This window comes from Bombus vancouverensis, chromosome 6, assembly GCF_051014615.1.
Source record: "Bombus vancouverensis nearcticus chromosome 6, iyBomVanc1_principal, whole genome shotgun sequence".
NCBI lineage: Eukaryota > Metazoa > Arthropoda > Insecta > Hymenoptera > Apidae > Bombus > Bombus vancouverensis.
In genome coordinates this window covers 7,778,315-7,804,936 of record NC_134916.1, presented here as the reverse complement: position 1 = coordinate 7,804,936, position 26,622 = coordinate 7,778,315, and the positions used below count along the sequence as shown (strand labels likewise).

General features: G+C 30.2%; 1 protein-coding gene across 2 annotated transcripts; it reads left to right on the top strand.

The window, feature by feature from the left end:
• The first annotated feature begins 64 nt into the window (after positions 1–64).
• Positions 65–25,215, top strand: mnb (minibrain). 2 transcript variants are annotated; one of them, XR_013058727.1, is made up of 9 exons: positions 65–239; positions 12,818–13,083; positions 15,143–15,311; positions 16,045–16,212; positions 16,308–16,594; positions 16,664–16,810; positions 17,043–17,475; positions 20,448–20,992; positions 21,538–25,215. XR_013058727.1 is itself a non-coding variant. In XM_033336298.2 (8 exons), the coding sequence occupies exons 1-8, from the start codon at positions 80–82 to the stop codon at positions 20,903–20,905; spliced, it is 2,088 nt and encodes a 695-aa protein (XP_033192189.1). In that variant the 5' UTR covers positions 65–79; the 3' UTR covers positions 20,906–25,215. The 2 variants fall into 2 exon arrangements, 1 of the variants encoding a protein (XP_033192189.1); XM_033336298.2 differs by having other exon boundaries at positions 20,448–25,215.
• The last annotated feature ends 1,407 nt before the right edge of the window (positions 25,216–26,622 follow it).

Sequence of the window (26,622 nt, the reverse complement as noted above, 5' to 3'; positions counted from 1 at the left end):
CCATGTTGTGAGCGTCTGAAGACTGCCGGGGGCAGAAGTGAAAGGGTGGGAGGGAGGGAAGGGTAAGGGTGCCGCTGGTATGGAGTATGGAAGCGGCGGGGGCGGAGGCGGTGGGGGCCGTGGGGGTGTCCAACCACCCTCCGCAGGTGCGAGGGGTATGGCGGGAACAGACACTACTGATGCTGCATGGCACAAACACGAACAAATGATCCTTATGGAATCGAGACATAAGCAACAATGTAAGTATACACACCAAAATTATGATATTCTTCTTTTTTTCATTCTTTCATCCTTTAGATTTGTGAATCTCTTTCAGGAATAAATAATAAATTTAATAGACACTGATTTATTTATCTATAGTTCGAATACAATTTATGTAAACTGAATTTTTGTGTTACCTCTGTTTTACATTTGTCAGAAATTACGGATATTTCGAATGTCTATTTACTATTATAAAATTTTATTACAATTAATGTTTTTTCCTTTTGATATACTATATCTATATTACGATACATTGAATAACAATGATAGTTTATGTGTTATATGAAAATGTAAAATATTGATATCTTATGACAGGACATGACTTGAGAAGTCAGTAGTTCTTGTATGTAGAAACACGTGTTGCTTCGCAGCAGTGCCATTCTATTACAAGATTCACTAAGATTTTAATTTATTAGATTTTAAAATGATAACAAATACTTATCCTTGGTAGTCGATGCAACTTTAAATGAAATAAATAATAATAAGAAATACTTAAAATATTACAATTCTATTAGAAATGTTAATCGATGATTTAAATTTTTAAAGTTGCACTCCTGTCTCTCCTTTTATTTAAATTCATGATGGATGCTAACTACAAAATACGTTCTAGTTAGTATAATTAACATGCGATGAAATTTTCATGAACATTCATACATTCATATATTTACATTCTAGTGTACTTGATTACTGTATCGTAAATGACGTGTATCGTTTTATTTTTTCGAGTACGTTTCACTGTTCGCATTTAAATACAATGATAAAGTCGAATATTATATTGAAATAATTTCTATAAGAAAATTTTAACTAATACTTAATTATCATTTATAATGGCAATAACATACGATTTATGTATATTTGAGAAATATCTATACTTCAGACAAGAACATTAGGGTTAGATTATAGGCTTACACGGTAGGAAATATTTAAAATCTACGCGCAGTTGACTTTTGTACAACGTGGATTTTTGTGTTTAAAAATTTTGAATTGGACGTCTGTTTATTTCGAATTAATTTATTCAGCTCGTCATAACATAACGTCATAGCTCTGTTTATCTAAGAAAACACAGAATAAGTCCTTTTTCAGCAATCATTCATATTTCCGTTGCTACCAAAAAAAACCATAAGAGATGTGTTATACATTACGTGTATAGTATAGTCTCTGCAATAAATACACAGTAATAATGATATATACAATAGTACACGAAATAAGGATTCTTATCGACAATAGGTTCGACAATTGGCGTTATTAGCATTCCAAACTTTCACTGTCACTTTCACAGTCTCTATTCAAAGATCTGCTGTATATAAAAATAATGTACATCTGTAGAAGCGTTAGTTCTTCCAATTGAGCAAACAAATGAACCCTTTCACTATCACCGTTTAAGGGGTAGATTATTATTCACAGCCCAAGTTTCGGTTTGAAAATTGTTTTGATCAAATATTTAATATTGTATTCAACATGAAATTCATATTTGATTTTATGTAGGGATATCTAAAACGGACGATTTGAATAACTGTCTAGTAGAAAAAAATGCATCAGACCAAACTTTCTTGGTTTTCAGGGAACATGACCTGATGTTAATAGCTTTTTCATAGATGGAAGTATAATGAATATCAAGGTCAGCTTCACTTTTTTAAATGAAATGGTAAATTTTTCAACTTATCTCTTGATAGAGTGTTTGAAGATGAAGTGTTTTAAGATTCGAGGTCGTTCAAGGCCAGGTCGGATTGGAAATAAATTACTTCAAGACACTGATCAAACACTTCGGCGATTTACATTGTTAGTATGTACAAGTGTTCAAAGTGATGATATTGATCATTGATACATGCTCTAAAACGTTGCAATGCGGATAACATATGACGAATTTCATTTGAATCAATCGCAGAGCAAGCTCATCTTATGTGCTCTTTTATATGCAGTCTTTGATTATTGGTATGTTACTATATTCTTGCTGTACTCGCTTAATTAGTCTCACAAATGAAAATCTAAAGCTGTTAAGTCAAAAAGGGACCGTGCGAGCCATTTGTTCGTTCAAAAATTCCGTAACATTTCGTGCAGAATGAGCAAGGTATCTATCTTGCTGGATTGTCGTATGTTGAGTGAAATGATTCTGTTCTTGTAATAAGTATGTCCTTGTAATAATTCTGACGAAAAGATTGTTAAGGTTCACTCGTATTAAGACTATTTAACGTTCCATCGATAGAATATGGACCAATTATTTAATTACTAACAAGTTCTCAGCAGACATATGCAGACCAAGATCTTTGCCTGTCCACTTCTCTTAGCCACCGAGGATTATCTATTGACCAATAGCGCATGTCGTGTAAATTAATTAATTTCCTCGTGTAAATGTGGTTTCATCCATAAACGAAATTTTAGTCAGACGTGTATCATCGTTTTGCAGTTTTCATAAGCCCTGTTCGCATAATTATAAATGAGTTTGAAATTCATTTTTACTTAACTGTTAGCGAAGTGAAATGTGGAAAAGGTGAAAATTGAAACGAAGTATCTTACAAAATATTACTTCGTCAACTGTTTCCATTTTCGCCTTCTAGTTATCTTATACTAACATGTGGATTTCGTGTTACAGCTGCTAAAATGTTTATAGCGCTTCTATCATAAGTCGTTTGTTGCGTCTTCTGTTACCCACGCTTTCGCTTTCATGAAAAATTTCTATAACGCTTGAAAAGACAAAACGTAAGGGTCTGACACGATCGAGAAATCTTTCAGTACACAAACGCACTGTCTGTCTCATAACTTTACGACATTCATCATAAATATAAACCATCTTTACTTTCCGCGTTTTTGTATAACGCATTTTGGAAAATTGTGTACTATAAAACCCCGCTCTTTAGTCGCTAGCATATTTCAAGCTAATATATTGATAATAACATTCATGGATACACATGAAGACACGAAAGTATTCGATTGGTATCTTAAAGCAATTTATTTTCCATTCCTAGTTGATCTTAAAGAATCTTTAATGATCTTCAACTATAGGTCATTCTACTTAAACACACAGGTTCTTCTACCTAAAATGCTATATCACAAAGTATGTGAAAAACATATCATCCCATATAAAAAAGTGACATTGACCTTAATATCCAAGTATGAAAAAATCCACTAATATCAAATTATGCCTACCACGGAACCAAGCAAGAACAAAGATCTGATGCATATTTTTCTACTATCAAAAGTAATTCAGATGGTCTATTGTTTTATCCTGTAACTGTATAATATTTTTGCAATTTATGAAAATATAATTTATTTTAAGTAGTAACAATTATAGTACTATAGTAATAGTTGTAACAATATTATAGTACTTTATATTAATTTTATATTCATAATTATGATTTATATATAAATCAAAATCTTTGTAAAATTTTAGTTAATAAATGGTTTTAATAATACATAGAAGTCTTTCGAAATAAATATGTTTGATAAAAATGATTAAGAAAATTTTCGATATTTATTGTGATCTGAGAATTTTGAATTGAAAATATGTTGCAATTTTGTACAATTTAATTAGAGAAATCATAAAGAATAATACGATGTGTTTGATCTTAAATTGTATTGGCGTGATATGCGTAGATAGAAATTCACTTTAATTAAATAAATTGAAATTTTACTCCAAAATTTTGTTTCTTGTTTTCTTATATTGTTCTAAATCGGTATAGCGAATGATAATTTTCACAGAGTTTACTTTACATATAAGACGATATTAAAGCTTCAATCAGCACGTGTATTTCAAACTTTTTAAATTAGTGATTCATTCTTTCGCCTGTAATGAAAAATTGTTTTAACGAAAATCTGTATAACAAAGTGACAAGATGGACAATATTTAAAACAGAAGCTGACTGAAGTTTGCAAATTTTTACAAAAACGGCATTCGTTTGCCCACGACTTGTTCACATTTGTTCAGCCAAAATTTTAGTTTGGTCACGCTTCAAAAAAAAGTTATCGCCATATTAAAAAAAGCAGTGTGAAGTTGGCACCCCCAAATGCGAAGTTTCATAAAAACCAAATGGCATTCGTTTGTCCACGATTTGTTCACGTTTGACTACCTAGAATATCCATCTCTCAAAAAAGATTTATCATCCAATGGAAATTTAAAAAAACTGATAATTTTTTTTTTGAAGAGTGGACCAACGAGAATTTTAGTTGAACAAATGTGAACAAATCGTGGACAAACGAGTGCCGTTTAGTTTTTATAAAAATTCGCATTAGAAGTGGCAACTTCACCCTGTTCACAACAGATATATACATTGTGAATGAGAAAAGAGAAAGTCAAATTTATAAGTGGCGAGGAAACGTTGGCAATAGTATAGTGAGATCCATTTTTGAACTCGGCGACTCTCGAAAAATTCAAAGACTTTGACTAGACTGTCCGGCTGGCTACTGACTGATATATATTTTCGACTTGGCACTCTATCCCCCTAGCATCATGTCTTTGTGTTTTCGCTTTCTTCTACTTTTAACTTCATTTTATATCTTCTGATTAAAGAACCGACACTGGCAAGAGTTGAACCTGTCGGATGAAAAACATTTTTTCAAATGGAAATTTGGAGGTATAGGAAATTTTCCGAAGAACTAGAATATCTACGGAGATAACAAAGAATATTGAAGAACATTCTACGCGTAAAGTATCACGATATGTATTCTCTTTCTTCCGTGATCTTCGTAATTAAAGAATGACGATATTATTTTGTATTTTGTTATTATTCTAGAATATAGAATTATATTCTAGAATCTAATCAAAATATGGTTATATTCGTGCAATATTTTCCGCATTATGTAAGATATTTTAATATAAGGATTGAAAGATATGTAGATAGTACATATATGTTATAGAAAGTCGTATTTTGAGGATTTATAATGTAATATGAATTAAAAATCTATAAATTAATAGTAGTGATATTTGTTATACGATATTGTGCGGATATTATTATCGTATTTAATTTTAATTTGTAGTTTAGGTGAATAGATTTTGCAAATATTCTAGGAGTTGTTTGATATACCATTGCAAATTCTGTAACAAACAAGCTGTGTAACTGAGAATATGAATCGGTAACATATAACACATCTCTTATAATTTTTTGATGATAAGAAACATGTTAATAATTAGTGTAGCAAAAGAGAGAGGTGCTGCTCTAGCCCTTTCTCAATACGCAATAGATACTGCTGCTGTGAGCTGAATAAGCAGACTCTAAAAAGTTTTCGAAATTTGTCAAGAAAATACTCTACATATAACTGGGAAGTGTATTGTTCATATGACAATTACGTTTCGTTTGTAGTATCAGTCAGGTTTGATTGAAATTCGATATACATAATCAAGTTACATAAAGGTAAAGAATCGGTGTTTATTATTATATAAAAGTACAATTGCGTAAACTCATTTTGTTAAAGAGCAAAGTATAAGATTTATGTAAATTAATAATGATTAAATGTGATCTATAGGAATTGGTTTATTGTATGATCTAATGAGAATCCATTGTAGTAATTAATCTTTAGACTAATAATCAATGTACGATACCTATATTGATATCTGATGATGTCTGAAAAAAGATTGACTTATTTTTTAAGAATTATTTTCGCTTTCAAACAATTAATAAGTTATATTGATAATCATTAAACATTTGACATGATAATCTTCGTCTAACAATCATTTTATTTATCTAATCGCGGTTGAAAGGGACAGAATTTGTCAGAATTTTTATTAAAAAAACAATATATTTAATATGGGAATGTAATTTAAGAGTAATCAAGAAGAAATTAGTAATAACAAATGCATTTAATAAAGTAATTGGGTTTTACCTTGAATATAGATCTTATATATTTTTGACAATACTATAAAAATTGATTGAATTTATATAAGGTACATATTAATTCATTAAATAAAAGAGAAAATTATCATTATCATATTCAATGTTTCTTTTTAAGTTTTTATTATTATTCTCTAATGTAATTAATAAAAGCTTATATGCATGAGTCTTAATCACGTACTCATTGACAGATACTTTAACTATATCATCAAATATGTTGCATGCAAAACTTATTGTTATCCGTTTCTGCCTTCATTTAATATTATTTGAGCTTTAATTTTGTGTTACGTTACTATTATGACTTTTCGTTTCCAGTAATCACAATGATATTACACATTACATATAGTACCATTCTGTAACATAGGAAAATTTCTGTGTAAAAATATTATATAATTCAGAAGATTTATGATGAATATTATATACGTAGACATGAATAAGAGAACATAATAAAGTGAAGGAAGGAGATAAGGTCAGAAATATATATTAAATTTATATATTTATTAGTTATATTTAAAACACATACTAGATAAAGCGTAATTCTCGTTAAATCTTAATGCGTTATGTGTTTTTTAAAATAAATGATTATATGGATTGAGTTAATAATGTGTATGTGTGATAATTAAATTTAACAGTATCATATATCTGTTTTTGCATCGAAAATTAAATGATGAAACATAGATACATAAATTCGAAATATTGCAATGTATTAGGAAATTTGAAATATCATACATATTCAAATAAAACCTTTAATATTAAAGTTCTCGAATGTGTCGCAAATATATACACTATATAACTTAAACAGAACTATAAGGATATGATTATATGCAACCTAAATACGTAAAGCACAGAAGTACGTGAAGCCTGCGAGCGACAGGTAGCAGATGTAAATAAGTTTGGATGAACGATACCAACGTATCATTTCACATTGTTTTTCTTCCAGTTAAGTCAAGAAATATCGAATTTGATTATCCAATTAACTGGTTCCGCTCGTGTATCCATTGTTGATTCGTGAAAGAAGGGGGTGGGGGGATTTGATAGCAATCGATGCGTAATATACTCTCTCATTTGTTCGTATGGAAATACAAGGTAAAAAACCAGCATCAAAAGGAGAAGTAAAATGAATAACTGATAGAAGTCGCGGTCACCTGATTTCAAGGCGACGCACTGTCTTTCTCTCGGTCGTCCTCGATACTTTCTATTATAGCCTATGGTGTTGATATACAGACGGAGGCCCTGTTCTCGAAGGGCTACTCTCTCTCTTTTTACATTTTCCGTCTCATTCTTTGGACGCAACACGCGCCGGTATAGAAGACAGACCAGCCAGTCGGTCGGCGGTTACTCCACCCCCGTGCGACACGATCAATACGCGACTCTCCTCTTTTGCTATCGTGCTCACCCCCTATCTCATTCACATATACACGCGGCAGCGTGCGCTCGTGGACGCGCGCGCGCGCCCCAACTTTCTCGTTTCCCTCTCCCATTCCTTTTCTCTTTCCATGCAGATCGTACAGGCAGAGCTCCGTAGTCAGTAACGGTAACAGCAAGAGCGAGCAACACCATCGGCAACAGCACCAGAAGCGCTCAACTGTTCGTTTTGAAGCTGTCTTTCTGTTGCTATGCTGGCTGCCCTTATCCTCTCTTCTGTTTTCTCTACTCTCCCATCTCCTTCCTCCGGTCGAGCTCTTTCCGTGCGCTGTCATCCTACAGGACAGAGATCCTGCGTCGCCTCGCTCTCCGCGTTATTCTTTTCCGTCGTTCCTTGCCAAACGATTATCCAAAACTACTTTTTTCTTTCTCCTCTTTTCGTTTCTCATTTTTATTTCATTTCAATCTGTTCCTTTTATCGTTTTTGTTTATCTTTTGCTAACCTTTATGTTTTCACAGGTATACTCATTGTTTTTATTGTAATCTCTCGGAGGAGCTGTGCAAAAATTGATTTTTTATTTTCTTCCTAACAGGTTCGATATATCTCTGTTTCTTTTCTTCCTTTTACCTGTACTGTTCTTTTTCGCTTATATATATTTCTGCATTCTGGAAAACATTTCGCCCACCTTCACGTATCTCTTTCTTTTCGTCATTTTATGCTTATTTTAGGCGTGACAATCTTGATGCCGATACGTTGTCAAAATACAAACGCAGTGTTCTAGAAGAGAGAAAAGTAAAATGACATTCAGTGGTGGTGGAAGTATTTTACTTTCGCAGTTTGTATTTAGTCGGTAAATGTACTTTTCTATGATCTGTATAGTTTTGTAGAAGTGTGTGTATGAGACAAAACACGCGTAGACATACATATATCCGGACAGCAAAACAGGTTGCATATTTTAAGAATGTATATGGTGTGTAGAGATTAAAATCTAGATTTTATAACTTCTATTTTAACAATTGCAAAACTATCTCATCTTTCTAACTTCAAACATACAAAATAGATTTTTTCCATTTTTGGCTGTTATCTTAAATTGTGAACCTCATTACATTTGTTTATTCATTATTTTATTATAGTTGAAAAGTGGATAACACACAAAAAACGATTCCACTTTTTTTGCTTCATAATATCCAGTGACACTCGTGATATCAATTATCAATCAGATTGGGCAAAGACAGAAGGTTACACTTCTATATTAAAGATCGATTTAAACTTTGATTTTAATTCAAAATAGCAAGACTTGATTATCGAATGTAAATTGCTTATAATATTTCAATTTTTTGCTTCAGACAACTTTCAATACAACTATACTGTTAACAGGGAGAACAGTGTATATTGATGCACACATATATGTGACAATAGTGATCACGCAGTGATCACTGATGTATATGTGCACAAAAAGTCATAAAGGAAAGAGTTAAAGGGAAATCAAAATACTTACTTGATCACAAAAAGTTTTAGTGTTCTATAGAAAGAGTTAATTATAAGAATAAGAATATTAATTACGATATATGAAATATCTTTTAATGAAAGCACAATTTTAAATGTAGATATTCCGCTCTCATTTTTAAGGAAATTAATCTCCAACAAGATCATTTACCTGCATTTTACGTAATAAGAAATTCATCCATTTATAAAAAGCCTTATAGTCTTACACAAACATGTCTCTCATTGAAGAATGCTTATAGTGAAACGGTGCGCTAACGATGCAATTATCTGTGCAGCGGTACCGTTTCCGCAATATATTTTAATACAGGAAACTTATTTGTTTTTTACGATAACAGTACAGCAGAATTTATAACTACTGTGTTGTCCCATGTATATACATATATCATATATATAATATTGTGCAATACAATTTAATAATTGTATTCGTAATGTATCAATTATGCTACATTAATATTATTTAAATATTATCATTTACGTCGGAAACATTTAAAGTTCGCAAAATAAATTAACTTTTAAAATATTCGCTCGGTTTATGGAGATCATAACATTTTGCATCTCATTTACAATTTCATGTGCACATTCTTATTTCTTCTTTTCTAAATATTATAAAAACTTCATTTCTATGGATATAAAACGAAGAGAAATTAAATCTTCGAATTAGTGTTTGATAAATATCGTAACGTGCATACTATTTGTGCTATTCTTTGTATTATTTAATTCCCTAAATACCTTTAAATGTATCTAAATCATTAATATCACTAAAATCACTATTGTTCAAAGAATAGTAGTCATTTTTGTTTGCTTTCTTAAATTTAATTTTTATTTGCTTAGTATACTCAGATTTTTTATATAATTCATAACCTAATAATTCAAATTTTTTAATTATTAAATCACTGTAATAAAAAGAAGAGCGTTTTCATTATAGTTTTTAATGGAATACATATACTTTCATTTCTTAACTTTCATCTGGCATCGTTGGATCATAGATGACAATAAAGGTTTGAGATAGATTTGGGTTAATTTTGAGACATTTGATTTTAATTTGTATTCTGTGTCTTATGTAATAAATGTTATTTATGATTTTTGTCATGCAAAACATAGCATATAGATTAAAATAAAGTACTTTTAAATAAAGTAACTGAATCCAAACTAATATAGATTATTTACGATCCAATTGAAAATTAATCGTATTGAATCAGTACCTTTTTTGTATAGTAGCTATTATTAATTTGATTACATCTCAACTCTTTATGAGCAAATGATAGTGTTATAAAGTTAATAATGTCATAGAAAAATTGCGCAAAAGTTACCAACATTTTGTTCAACCTATTCGAAAGAGGTGATCGTTTGTCAGACGTCAATGACCGATTATGATTTCTTATATCTTATTTTATAATCGACCATACCTTTTACATCTTACATCCATGTTAAAACTTCTTTCGAACTTGGCGATGCTTATATTTCACCTGTGATGCATACTTCAGTTTTTATAAGAGGGTTATCGCCTACTCTAAAGCAGTTACTCAATAAAAAAATATACATATGTATTATGTTCATGAAAATATGTTGGCTGTGTACACGTCCAATAAGCATATTTACCTATGCTGTTTCAATATTAGCCTCAAGTATAATAGTGTGTACGTAATACCGAATAGTTTGTACGTACATTAAAACTGCGCTAGTGATTTTAAATATGATAGATCAAAGTTTGCGTTTGCTCATTTACTAGGTCATTTATAAATTAATGTAATATAAACCTATACAAACATTAAGATGAATAATTTAAATAAAATTGGGAGGAGTTTATTAAGGAAAGAAAGTAAAGTTCTTTGAATTATGTTTTTTTAAGTTTCTAATTTAATTATCGAATTATCTCTCACAATTATCAATCGAGAAATTCGAAATGATATATATAATGTACTTCGAACGTACAATTTTTATATTTGAGCACGTTCGAAGAAGTAAATTAGCGAAACAATAAGTTACCTTTATTACAATAACACATTTAATATTTTGGAAGCATTAAATATTAAGATCAAAAGATTACGATTAAATACCGTACTCGTACCATACTCGTACCAAACAAGCAGTTGCGTTATGTCGTCGTTGTCGTCGTTGTCGTTGTCGTCGTTGTCGTCGTTGTCGTTGTCGTCGTTGTCGTTGTCGTCGTTGTCGTTGTCGTTGTCGTTGTCGTTGTCGTTGTCGTTGTCGTCGTTGTCGTCGTTGTCGTCGTTGTCGTCGTTGTCGTCGTTGTCGTCGTTGTCGTCGTTGTCGTCGTCGTCGTTGTCGTCGTTGTCGTCGTTGTCGTCGTTGTCGTCGTTGTCGTCGTCGTCGTCGTCGTCGTCGTCGTTGTCGTCGTCGTTGTCGTCGTCGTCTTCGGTAACAGAACACGATTCGACCCTTACACAGAGATTCTCACCACGTGGGGCTGCGATAAATACTCAAGCCACCCGGTAAGCTCAATTGAAGCAATCAAACGGAGGGACATCGTTCAAATTGTTTTATTTTTTCGAAACTGTTATAGTTTGCTCTATATTGATCTATTAAATATTACTAAAAATTCATCTATGAATAGATACCATAAAAAGTCAATTACTTAATAACATATAATTTATTACTATTAATTTGTAATCAATTGATCAATAATTTTATATAAAAATGAAAAACGTATATTTTCACAAGCTTTTTTGATTAAATTATTATTTTATTTTTATTTAAGTTAATAACATGTGGTATTAACTCGGATTAAACTAAATATATGATCTATTATGAACTTCAAAGTTATGTAAGGTCAAGAATGGAAGAAATAGTTTGAACATTTCGTAACATTGTAATTACTAGTATGTTTTATACTAAGACTACGTATTATATTTAATGTACTTTTCATTAGTAATAGTTCTGTTGTACGATGCATTGATGCACTTTATCTTGTTTCGCAAATTACATACATCTTTTAATAACAAATAAATTGTAACAAAGTACTCTTTTTCCTTCATCTAATGGCTTGTATTTATAAAAATATTTCTTTTCATCTCTTACACTATTACCTGTTTATAAAATAATTTCAGAAAATTGTCATATAATATAGAACGCAATTTTTACATGACAGTTATCACAAAATATCTCATTTATTCAACAAAGATTGTGACTGGTAGTAGCTACTTGAGAAAGACTAGGTGGTGTACATTTACGAATACTCTCTAGGGGCAGTTTTAGAGAATGGTTGTATATGGGTGAAAGTCAGTCTATATCAAGAAACATGAATGAAGCGGAATGCGTGCTAGTTATCGCACGACCTATGTCAGTCTTCGTGACCTCGTTGCGTGGATTCTCAATCACATGTACTGTAACATTGTACATACGAGCTGTGTATACCGTGACTAAACTACTTTTAAGTGAACTTTCGTCTTTAGTATCAAATACTAATTAAATACCAACGATTTTAATATCAAAAGAAGATTTTAAAATCGATAATTTATACCTTAGGTCTTAAAAGAAGGGAGTAGATATGATTGTATCGTATGTATTGTATGAGAAATTAATCTCATTGTAACGATTGATCTGTTTACATTTTAATTCTAAATTATGACCGTCAACGATCAGATTCGAATTCTCTTATTTAGATAGTTTCAATTTATAACTAGAGGAATTAGTATTCATCATTCAACGAATGACTCGCAAAATTAATTTATTAAGTAATTAAATACTTTAATATTTATTTCCTGCCAATTAGAGTAGGAGAAATATTAAGGCAAGTTATATAGCTATGTCGATTGATAGCCTTTAAAAGTAATAAATAAACTAATCACCGAGGATAAATATATTAATAATTAGTATTAATTTGGTAATGTTTAATTTTCAGTAAGCGGAAGGGCGGGTGCAGGCGGTGGCGGTGGTGGAGGCGGCGGCGCGCCCCTTTACGGTCGTCTGGTAGCTGAGGAGCCATTACCTCCTACAGTATGTGGGGGTGCCGGTACCGGTGGCGGTACTGGCGGGGTTCCGCAAGAAACCCCCGCGGATATACACGCTATGCAAGCTAGGATACCCCATAGGTTTCGTGATCCAGCTACGGCACCTCTTAGGAAACTCAGTGTAGATCTCATCAAAACTTACAAGCACATCAACGAGGTGAAAGATACTTTTCATTTAACAAATCGTTTATCGTTTTCCAATTACGCTTCTTTTTCTGTTCAAGTCTGTTTACTGTTATTCTTTTGATAAAATTATAAAATTATACTATCCTTGGATCTTGACTTCGATTCACAGAAGAATAGTTTGAAAATCTGTCACATCAAACATAACATGCTACTGATTTTTACAATAATTAAACATTATTGAATATTACTATTAAATAATTATTGACGTAGTTAAGGTAGTAAAAAGGTAAAAGGCTAAGAATACAAAATTTACAAGTGGACAATACGTATTCTGTTTCCTTTGTTTCGATTTTCAATAATAATAGTAAAGAATTCAGTAATGGATGGAAATTATGTCGATAAATGATTTTTATAATAAATAATTGTTACTAACCTCTGCTCAATAGTCGTTCGTTTACATTAGATTTATTCGGTGTGTTTAGAGCACAAATAATCAATATTCAAATATATTTGCCTTTAATATTATGTGCAAATTAATTGGTTATCTTTATCGTACCCCTTCCTTTCTTATCCATCTTCCTCCACGTCTTTCACAGTATACCCACCTCTTCCTCTGCTTTGTCTCATCTACGCACGTAACTTCTTTAACTACATACTTACCTACATACTTATTTATTCACCTTCTTTTCTCTCCTAGCTGTCCATTCTTTTGTTAAACATAAAGACATAATTAATGGCTTCGTTGGTAACCTATAGTAATACTTCTCATTGTTTTTTTCTTTTATAAAAGAAATAATAGCAAATGGTTTGTAAATATTTAGAATCTAAAACAGTTTTAATTTATATTTTTATTAATATAAACATTTTTGTATAATTTTTATTAATATAAACAAGATCGTACATCACTAAGTAAAATAATGAAAATGTTATAAGCAAAAGATCATTTAATTTTGGATGGAAAACAAATAATAACAGATAAACTTGCGATTTATATGTATCTCTTATAATAAAAATTATAGTGCCTTCAAAATTCTCAAATATTTTCTATAACATTGTAAAAAAAGATACGAAAATATCCTACATTCTTCTAAAGACAGTCCAAGATTCTATTTCTTTCTTTCTTCATTCTTCTATGTCTTCAATGAAGTTCGTCGGAAACTTTTCATTCTATCAATAATTTATTGATTATTATATTATAATAATTGCCCAATTAATCTATTGAGAGATAATTTACAATAATATGATAGCATAACGTAATAATATAATAATATCATATGCAATACAACATTATTATAGTGTTTTATACTTCTACTTTTCTTTGATGCTAAACATATATATTTATTTTCTTGACAAACCTTACATTTAACTCAACTACTAACTTTTTATCTTTATTTTGTACAGCTTATTTCTATTTGTTTGTTTCTGCCTTTATCATTAAAAATACTATTGTGATATAAAATATTGATAAAAGAAACCTGTCAAATGCATTAATGAATAAAAAGTGCAGAAGAATTAAATCAGTGTTCTGTGCTTCTTCAAATTTTTAAATTCTTTTTATAATAATATTCATACAATAAGTCTTCATTAATTTTTATTTTGCACTTATCTCTTTTATGGAATAATTTTATCTTCCTTAATTATATCTTGTCACTTACAAGTTATGTCTTTCAATTTCTTTATCCTTATTTTATCTTTACTTGGATTTGACTAACTCCACGTTTTGTTTATGCTATTTTTTTTTTCATTTTATTTTTTGCTTAATCCATTCTACCATTAGAAAAAATTGAATACTAACTAATCCATGTATGAGAAAGGATGGAAAAACCAACAAAAGCATTTGAAAATAAAATACAAATACTTTGTGCATAAAATATGTTATAATACTTGCATTTATTTGAAAACTAATAATTTTTATTTGAATTCTGACTCTGTTTAATAATCAAATTATTATAAAATAAGATATCCTTTTAATATTTAAAAAAATTTTTAATAGTTTATATTGTCTAATGTAACATTTTATAACCTGTAATATATAATTTTGTGTATGTATATAATTTTCTGCTTCATTAATTTGCTCGTTTTTTTCATAGGTTTATTATGCTAAGAAAAAGAGAAGGGCGCAACAGATGCAAGGAGAAGATGGTTCCCATAAAAAAGAAAGAAAATTGTACAACGATGGTTGGGATGACGATAATCATGATTATATTATCAAGAATGGGGAAAAGTTCCTCGATCGTTATGAGATCGATTCGCTAATAGGTAATAATGCTTTAGACTATAAAGATGCTCGGCTATGTTCTATTCTATTAAATATGAGTCATTTATAACGAGGAATCCGTTATTAATATTATATAACAACAGAACTGGAAAAATTACAAAAGAGTGTTATATAAAAATAATGTACAAAGTATCTCTGAGAAAAGTAACCTTCTTAAGTAAAATGGGAGAAGAGGGAAAACAATGTAAAAGATATTCTCATAATGCTAAATACCTGTAGCTAATAGATAAATGTAGAAAATTCTCAATGTGGTTATATATAAGCGTATTCTTTTATGCAAAGTTAAATTTACGAAAATCATTGACTTATTCTTAATATATGTACTATTTTCAGCAATATTATTTGTAATTATAGTACAATCCTACAACTAATTTTAGAATTTATTTGGATAAACTTATTGTTTTATTACATTATATGTACCATTGTAAATATTAGTGCTTTTAATCATTTCTTTAATGCTTATCTTCTTAAATATGAGTATTTTAAATATTTCTGAGACATTTTTCTCTATTTTATCTGTAATACATTTAGTAATATCTAATTATGTACATCTTTTAAGAAGACTGTTTCCTTTAGCAATACTCTATATGAATATCAAAGATTTAAATATCCAGTTAAATTAAATAGTTAAATACAATCTTTAATATATATCTTTATGAGTGGTAAAGTACGATAAATATAATTTTTATGACATGAAATATTTGCATTTTATAGGTAAAGGCAGTTTTGGCCAAGTAGTAAAAGCGTTTGATCATGAAGAACAAACGCAAGTGGCAATAAAAATTATCAAGAACAAAAAACCTTTTCTAAATCAAGCGCAAATCGAAGTGAGGCTATTAGAAATGATGAACAGGGCGGATACCGACAACAAATATTATATAGGTTGGTTATTGTATTTTATAATTAGATATATATATACGTACTGCTTAAATCAAATTATTTATAATTACTTCATAATTCAAATTTTTTAATTACAGTTAAACTAAAAAGGCATTTTATGTGGCGGAATCATTTATGTCTGGTATTTGAACTGTTATCGTATAATCTATATGATCTACTTAGAAATACGAATTTTCGAGGAGTGTCGTTGAACTTAACAAGGAAGTTTGCACAGCAACTGTGTACTGCCCTTTTGTTCCTGTCTACACCGGAATTGAACATCATTCACTGTGATCTGAAACCCGAAAACATACTTTTGTGCAATCCCAAACGAAGTGCGATAAAAATAGTGGATTTTGGTAGTTCATGTCAACTTGGACAAAGGGTGAATATCTGACGGCATAGCATAATTTGATAATATCCAGAAACTAATTGTTGTTAATATTACTCGTAGATATACCAGTATATTCAATCCAGGTTTTACCGGTCTCCTGAAGTCTTATTAGGAATACCTTATGACCTTGCGATAGACATGTGGAGTCTAGGATGTATTTTAGTTGAAATGCATACAGGAGAACCTCTGTTCAGTGGGGCCAATGAGGTAGCAATTATAACTTATTAAGTTATATTATTAACTTATTGAACTCTCACCTATGATGTAATTTGATTGCAGAGTATTTTAGTATTAATTTATTTCATGTATTATAATATATTTAATATATAATCATTTAATCTACAATACATAATTGTTTTTCATTGCAACATTATAATGTACGTAATTCTTATTGAAAAGTAAGTATTTTTTATTTATTATTCATTTTTTTCTTTCACAGGTCGATCAGATGAATAAAATTGTAGAAGTACTAGGAATGCCACCGAAACATATATTGGACCAAGCGCATAAAGCGCGGAAATACTTTGACAAAGTCCCCACGGATGGCTCGTATGTGCTGAAAAAGTCAAAGGATGGTAAAAAGTACAAACCTCCTGGTACAAGACGCTTACATGATATCTTAGGTGTCGAAAGCGGAGGCCCTGGTGGTAGAAGGATAGGTGAACCTGGTCATTCAATTTCCGATTACCTCAAATTCAAAGACTTGATCCTGCGAATGTTAGACTTTGATCCGAAAACAAGAGTGACACCGTATTATGCACTTCAGCACAATTTCTTTAAGCGTACAGCCGACGAGGGGACCAACACAAATATTGCTGCTGCCAACAGTGCTAACACGAGCCCGGCAGTGGTATCGATGAGCCAAGATCATGGTAAGTTACTAAAACTTCATAATGCATAAAGCAGCATTTTTTGCTTACTGGGTCGTTTTACACGCGTGAAGGATAAAGATGTTTTCCTTTAAATCTGGTATTTTTTTTACCTGTTACCATTGGTTTTAAATCATAATTTAAGCAGTTTGTATATAATACAGTTATTCTACTTTCAGTAAGATTTTTAATCATCTTCACTCGTTAAGTTGTCCTACACTGATAAATAAAATAAAATTAGATAAACTACACTGGTAAATAAAATGAACTAAATTTTAGTAAAATAAATCATGTGATAATATATAAATAAAAAATTTTAGGTGGATAATTTAATTTTTTTACATCAATTTTAAATAAAGTTATATTTGATATTTCTTTATTTAGAATAAATCTAAATCTACTAATAGATTTCTGTTTATTTAATAAACGCACGTGCTGTTTACAATATAAAATGTGTAATAATTACACGGATTAAGCAAATAATCGCAAAGAGACTATATATTGCTTAAAAAGTACACAGTTTCAGTAAATATACAGTTGACATTCTGGCTATACGTTAAATTTATAACTTTGTTAATTAATTATTTTAACTTATAAAAAAATTTGTACAATCTTATGATTGAAAATTTGTCTGATTGTTTCTACTTGCTTTTCATATAATGTATAGCAACTTTTGTCTTATACAGCTAAAATGTACTTCTTTATATAAATATATAAAATCTATAAATCTATATAAAATCTAATTGAAGTAACATACATATAAATATGTTTTTTAATTCAGTGTTTATAATTTAACATCCAATTGAGTTCAAGCTTCTGCGATAATTTAGAAATATTATACATATCTAAAAGTTAATGAATTAGAGCAATACAGTGACTCTCTTGTGTTGAACTTTTTAAGGAACTGCGGCATTGTATTGAAGATTTAGGCAGGCTTTAATTTGTGCAGAAAATAAGACATTTGCTTATATAGTTACATATTTCATAATAAATAAAAATTATTTATGAAATAAACAAAAGATTGGCACTTATAAAGTATAATTATTTATATTTATTAAAAATTTGTTTAAATAGAAGAACTGTTTTAATAATTACATTTTAGTAGAGATATAAATCATAATATAATATCAGTGAATATCAACATAAAATGTATATTTGTCTGATATATTTTATTTTCTGCGCAAACTAAACGATACTTGTTGTTGCCCGTAGATATGATGGGGGGACAGTACGTGGCTCGATGACTGTCGTATCCGCGGGGCGGCGACGACCTGTCCTAGGCCCCAACCCTAATCTTACTTACTAACATAAGTAAGTTCTGTCTAACAAACAATCCTACAAGCTAAAAGACTAACAATGTCCCTGATAATCATATCCTGACCTCGGATGTAATATACGAAGCCTTGCTTGCTTGAATAAAAGAACTTGCACTTCTGATTTTTTTAAATATGAGAGACGGATTCATATTGATTGCCCGTGTCTCTGTTCTTCGATACAGTGTACTCTTATAAGTTTTATATTTATTATCATAAATTCTATTATTTAAATTATTATATTATTATGAAATACATTAGATTTTAAAAGCAGTAAATATTAAATAGCATTCTAAGAATATGTTCTTTGTAATGTTTATATCCACAGTTATGAGAAATGCAAGTATAACAAATAACAATAATTTATGTATGACATATATTTTATTGCATATATATTTTTTTATTAATTCTTTCGTTTTCAGAGAACATATTCTTGTTAAAAGTAATTCAATTTGCATATCTGTATTAAGTTTTTATTCTGTAGAGCAACTACTTCATTGTCTTGTAATTTATTTCATGCATGCTTTAACTGCTTGCATATAGCATGCGAAGTGCATCTTCATCGTATAACGAAACATTAAATTCCGTTGTTGCAGTAAACATTTTATTGATTTATAATCTGCACATTTATCGTTTTACATTCATTTTTTTTAGTATGATTTCTTCTTTCTGACTTGTACATTCTTACCTGAAAGCGACTATCTAAATGTTCATTAAAATGGTTTATATAGTTAATGTATAACTAATTGTAATTTTATGTACGCATATAGTGTCCTAAAAAGTACATATTTCTAAATAATAAGGAATCATAGAATACAAAGGAAGACGATTTTAAAGAGTAGCGTAACAATACTTTTTTAATTAATTGCACTTTACCATGAATGAATAACTACAATATTTAGTTGGTTTTAATTTAGTCTAACTTATTTAATCACTTCTGTAACATAAATCAAAATACATTACATAAAATATTAATGTGATAACATTAAGAAAGCTTTTTTATCGGCTTCTTATTAAAATTGTCCTTTAAATGTAACAGTATCTAATTATAAAATCTAATAAAAAGAGCAGTTATAACATTATTAATACAATAGTAATATGTCATTAAAAACACAAAAAACATATTACTTTTTTCACTTTATAAATTTATTTTTACCTCATAAGTTTATCATATTTATTCTGATATAGCTAGCAAATAACAGATAATATAAATGTATTTATAGAATACTTTATATAAAATAGAAATTATATGAAATAACAATTTCGTAAAAGACGCAACTCTTAGAAATCGTCTTTCTAATTTTATGTATATGAATCATAATTTTGGTAAAATATGTTTAAACTTGTTACATTTTCGATTGACCCGAAACAAAGATGAACAGTTGGTTATTGCTTAGATATCGATCATTGATCAGTCGGTATCGGTATATTTAGATATCAATGAAATCTAAATCAGAACTGTTGACTATACGAGAGGAAAACGAAACGTTAAGTTCAATGCCTGGAATGTATCCCCGTAGTATTTTGAAAACTTTTTTATTTGTTTTAACTTTCTTATAGTGACATTCTATAGTAAGAGATAGTAATCCATTGGATGATCTTTGCATTAGTGTGAAAATGATTAATCTGTTTATCTAAGGTTGTGTTTTCTTAATGTCCCAGGACTGGTAACCATGTCAGGACAGGGAAGCAACAACAGTGGCAATCCGATGCAAGTATCAAGTCTCCCTGGTGGCTATCAGCCAATGGAGTGCGAGTCATCACCTCGTCATTTGGGGAATCGACGCGTTGTTACAACAAACTATCCGTCAACTTCGGCCACTGGGGTGTCTGCATCCGGCCCGATGTCCATGCAATCTGTAGACAGTTCCCTGATACAAAGCTCTCTTGGATCGTATAATAGCCTAATTCTCCCTGGTATACCCCATCTGCCTGCGATGATGACCTCACCGATGATTCAGCAGCAGAACTTTTACAATTACGGTTATTCAACGACTGATACGCACGGAATAGTCAGACAACCGTCGACAGTCTCAACCGGCAAACAAAGAGACCCAGAAAGGGAAGACAGTCCTATGGTTGGAGTATGCGTCCAGCAGAGTCCAGTTGCTATTCACTGAAACGAAACAGAATAAAAAGGAACTACGGCGATGGCCAATTACACATACTATCGTCGCGTTAGCGGTACCGTCAAAAATATATATTAGGTGATTATATATACTGTATATACGAAGTTCATGACGATACCGTAAAACCTATCGTACTGTTTATGAAAAAAAGAAAAGAAAAAGAGGGAAATGAGAACGGGCAGTAGGAAATTTGAAGTCCTTCCCCGTTGCATTGCTTTGCATTTCGTCGTTTTATTGGTTATGAGAAATAATTTGAGACAAAAGCACTACAAATATAGTATTGCTGCATAAACGTGTTGAAAAAATAAGAGTACATTAGTAAGAGTACATTGCTTCAAACTAACAGCTTAAAACAAAAACGAAATATAAAAGACAGGTTAACAAAGCAATTCATCATACAAGAAATTCTTCGTTCGTTTATGAGAAAAGGAGATTTTAAAAATATATGAGTGGCTTCTTTAAAAACAAAAAGATGGGGGGGAGGGGAAGAAAAAAAGAAAAAGAATGAGAAATATTCAGTTGAAAAATAGAAATACGAAGGAATGCAAAGGAAAACATGAGGGAAACTTCCTTTTTCCATTTTGTCTTTCTCTTCTTAGTTTTTTTTATTTGTCTATCTTAAGAAGCCGACTGGTCTTACATTGGGCACGGATATACCGCGTCCGGCACAGAAGCTTATGATACTTTGCTTATGAGCACGGACAGACAAACATGGTCTAGTGAGGATGAACCCAGCTGGCCTCTCGGGTCCTGCCCGATTCTGCAAACACTCCAAATGCTTTAGTCGCGTGCAAACGTCGTTAATAAATTTTGGCACCCAAACTGTGTGGCCTAGAGAGCGAAAAAGTGATAATTACTATTATTAAAAATGCATTAAACAGAAGGAAAAATAAGAATTACCAGTGTAAGCATATACTCCAATAGAGTTTTATACACAATGTCACGAATATAAACGGTTTAGCAAGTAATTGCTAGCAAACAGTCGCGTCAAATGCTAGTTATTTGTACAATATACATAGATAAATGATAAGAGTGCAGCTTTAGGATTTAGCTTTTAAGTGTGAAAGAGGAGAACACTGACATTGTAAACTCGACTCTTTTATTTACTTTGATGAATAGAAAAGAGGACGTTGCAAACGTCAGTTTGTTACCGACGAAGGACTTTAAACAAACGAGGTTTGCATGATTTAACAACAATACATATTTATACAGAAGACAGTAATAAGAAAGTTAAAAGGCAGTATACACATAAGATCAAGATCGATATAATCATACAAAAACCTAGATACTTTATAATAAACGATACGCGCGTACTCATATACATATGTTTCCAATGGCAGTCGTAATTGATTTTTGCCGTTTCACTTTGGTAATAGTAATGTTATTTATATTATATTAATATACCTTCAGCATAAGTTTATAATCGTTTTCTGGCACTTGCACATTTCTTTTCAAGTTCTGATAATTGTATCGATCGATATGGTCCTTCTAATGAATTGCTCTTATTTTTTCATATTTGGTTCTAGAGTACCGACAACTAGGAACGTAAATTTCGATGCCAGAATGCGAAATATTAAATACAAACAAATTGTGTCAATAACGATAAGATAATATAAAACAAGACACGACGAACGATGTAAATTTTCGATACTTATTAATAACATATACTGCAACAAATAATTCTTGAGATATTTTGCATGTTTCTATTCTTTGTTGTGGCATATACATTAAACAGGTTGATTTTTAAAATTATTTTATGATATTTTATTGACCGTTTTGTATTATTTTACAGAAACTAAATATACATTCGAATGATACTTTAATATTTTATTGTATGCAGTATGCCAGCTTCTTATCGGCTTATTCGAAGCATGTGATTATATAATTTTAACATTGTTTATTCAGGTTTTTAATATTTTGTTTTTAATAACACTGATTTTGAATATTTTTCATTCACAATATTATAATTTACATGAAAGGAGCTTAACTTAAAATATGCATCGTTTTCTCGAGGAAATTTTTTCTGTACACCTCAAGAGAATTTCAAACTTACATTAATTGCCTTATTTTCTATTATACGAATTTATGAAAGAGAATGAAATGTTTGAATTTTCGAGAATTGCTTGTTTAGATAGGCTGCTTAGAATCCTGCATTTTTTAAATATTTGCATTGTGAAGATTTGCCGATAGACGTAATGACTCGCGAAACGACATTCGTTCGAATTCATAGATTTCTACCATCAAGTACTAAAAAATTTATATTAGTATTTTTACTTCGCCCTAATGTATGACGATCATTGCTTATGTTATGTTAACTTTAAAAGGTATAACGAATTTCTGTTTTAAGTGGAATAAATGAGAAATGATAAACGCAATGGTGTAAATTCGATCTAAAATTATAATTACTAACAACCATGAAGTTATTCTTAAATTTCTATGTTAGCGAGAAACATTTTGCCGTGACGATATCTCTCAACTTTATAAAGAGAGTATGGAAGAGGGAAAGCGAGAAAAAACGAAAATGTGTGTGTGTGCGTGCATACGCGCGCGCGCGTGCGTGTGTGTGTGTGCGTGTGTAGTACGTGCGTCGTGCGTGCGCGTGTATGTGTATGAGAAAGAGAGAGAGAGCAAGGGAGAGAATGATTTTTCAAACAGAAAACATTGTTTGTCAGATTTAGTCAAGATTTTTCATGACAATTTCTGACATTTCGATAATCTTGTTGAACGGCAAAAATCAGTACGCTCTATAAACGTAGACAAAATGTGTGATGATTCCACACATGCCCTCTTCCGAATTCACGTTATTATGTATTGTGCTCATCAGTCCTCCAAAGAACTAGAATTCCTGCTCCTTCTTCTCTTCTTTTCTCTCTTTTTTTTTTTACTTATGTATTTTGGTACGAGGAAAGTTCACTTTTGATAAAATTGTAGCACAAGAAACTGTATTATAGGAAAATGTCGTCTTCTAAGTCCTTTTATCGTTAAAAGGAAACGAGGAAAGATTTAGAAGAGGTTGACTTTTGAGCACAATGCAGTTTTTTCCAACGTATCATCGAAGCATTTTCTCATCTGACAGTTATTAATTTTTACCAAAACGATTACCATTACTTTGATTAGATAAAAGATAAAGTGATTGATTGTATCCTATCACTTACTAGTAAATTTAGTAGAGTTGCCGCTTGTAAAAAAAGGCGATGATCGTTACATAAAATTGAAATTCAAATTCGTTCAATATTTACAATGAAAAAGAAGGGGAAATGTTTTAAATGTGTGCAATTTCACTAATTACTATGGAGATCTTTAAAAAATACTCGGAAGAGTGGTGTCGATTATTCGAAAAAGAAAAAAATTGGTGAAACAAAAGAAGTATATGTCGGATAACAAATGAAATTGACAAATTTTCGTTAGAAAGTGGAATTCATATATTATACAACAATAGATTCATTTCAAACGCGCCAATTAATTTTTCATATAAAAACTTTTTACACAGAGAATACGTTTCAAAATATTTTCATATTTTTCCATTTGTAACGTATATGTTTCTTATAGTTTTTGTACCCCGAAAAAATTTGTCCACTCAACAATTGTCGCAAAATGTAGAGTATTTATGCCAATTAGCAAACAACAGAGTTGTATACATTTAAATAGTATAAGAACCGATCACGATTCGTGTTTCAAATAATTTTAATTGAATAAAATTTAATTAATTTACTGTCGATATATCACTAAAAAACTTTTGTATATTTTTTATTGCTTCATAATGGGATACAGGATATCTTCATATTTTGAAAAAACGAGTTATTTTATTAATTTCTGTCTAAAAAAAATTAAAACAACTTCATCAGGGTATTTATTAAAAAATTCACTTTACGCTTTTTTCACTCAAATTATTAAATTGGTTAAATGATTTGAAAACCATACGTTATATTTATGCAAATCTTAAAACAAATTCTTTGAAACACATTGTGACTGGATTAAAATACCATAAGTTTCCTAACGTCATGTGTAAAAACATTGTGTTCAGAAAATATACTATAATACACGACTGATGTATGCCTGTTATGCAAAGTGCGTACGTCTATAGACGAGAAGAAATGATGAGTACACATCCATCATTTCAGTTTCTTGTTTGATGATTGCACACGCTAACCGACATAAAAAATGTAAGGAATGAATACAGAAAACAAACTGAATTAAGAAAAACCAATTTATTAAGATGAAAATTAACAAGCCTCCATACAAGATGAAGAAAAAGTTGTATCTACCCTGTAAACATTTTCATATTATATTATATTACATTATATTATTATTGCTATTATTACTACTACTATTATTATTATTGTTATTATTTTTATTTTATTATTATTCATCCTGATATTACTTCTGTCGTTATCATTACTATCACTATTATGATTATGTGATTAATATTTTTATTATTGTCTTTATTATGATTATTACCATTATTCTTATTGTTATTACCACTACTATTGCTATTCCTATTACTACTACTATTACTACCACTATCACCATCATCACTCCTATTACCACTGTTACTATTCCTGCTATTAAACTGTCACTACTACTACTACTACTACTACTACTACTACTACTACTACTACTACTACTACTACTACTACTACTACTACTACTACTACTACTACACTACTACTACTACTACTACTACTACTACTACTACTACTACTACTACTACTACTACTACTACTACTACACTACTACTACTACTACTACTACACTACTACTACTACTACTACTACTACTACTACTACTACTACTACTACTACTACCACCACCACCACCACTACTACTACTACTACTACTACATTACTACTACTACTACTACTACTACTACTACTACTACTACTACTACTACTACTACTACTACTACTACTACTACTACTACTACTACTACTACTACTACTACTACTACTACTACTACTACTACTACTACTACTACTACTACTACTACTACTACTACTACTATTGCTATTACTATTACCACTGTTATAATTATAATTATTGCGATTATTGCAATTATTGCGATTATAATTATTATGTTATTTCTATTTTATTTTTATTTTTATTATATATAATAATGTAATTGAAAATTTTTGAAACGATATTACATAAGGTTAATAATAAACAAACGCATCTTCATTTTTGTTGTTATATTTTTGTTAGCCTCCTGAAGTCCTGTTTAAATAAAAAGCATTCAGTTATCTCTACGAAAGGAAATGTAACAGTTATAGAATGATTTGTTATATTTTTATGAATGCATTTGTTGTCTGTGGAAACTAACTACTGAGAACATTGTAAGTACTATAAATTAAATTTGATTATAATTTAGTGGAAACATAATGGTATTCTACTTTCCTCATTCCACATAGGTAATTTTGGCACTAATCGAAACATGTTTTATGTAATTATATTAGGAAAATGTAACGTATTTGATAGTAATTTATAACATTTAAATAGTCTTACAATAATTTAATTGCGTTACATTCCACTCGCAATTTTATTTATTCTTAGATAAGTAAATGGGATATCTATGCTGTATAATAAAGAAATTGATTATAAAATGTATATCTTCGTAGAGAAGAACAAAATTGTAATTAATTCGTTTTAATTTTATTTCTTACTATTGTAGAGATTTAACAAATTTATCTTTTTCTCTATGCAGCAATTATTAT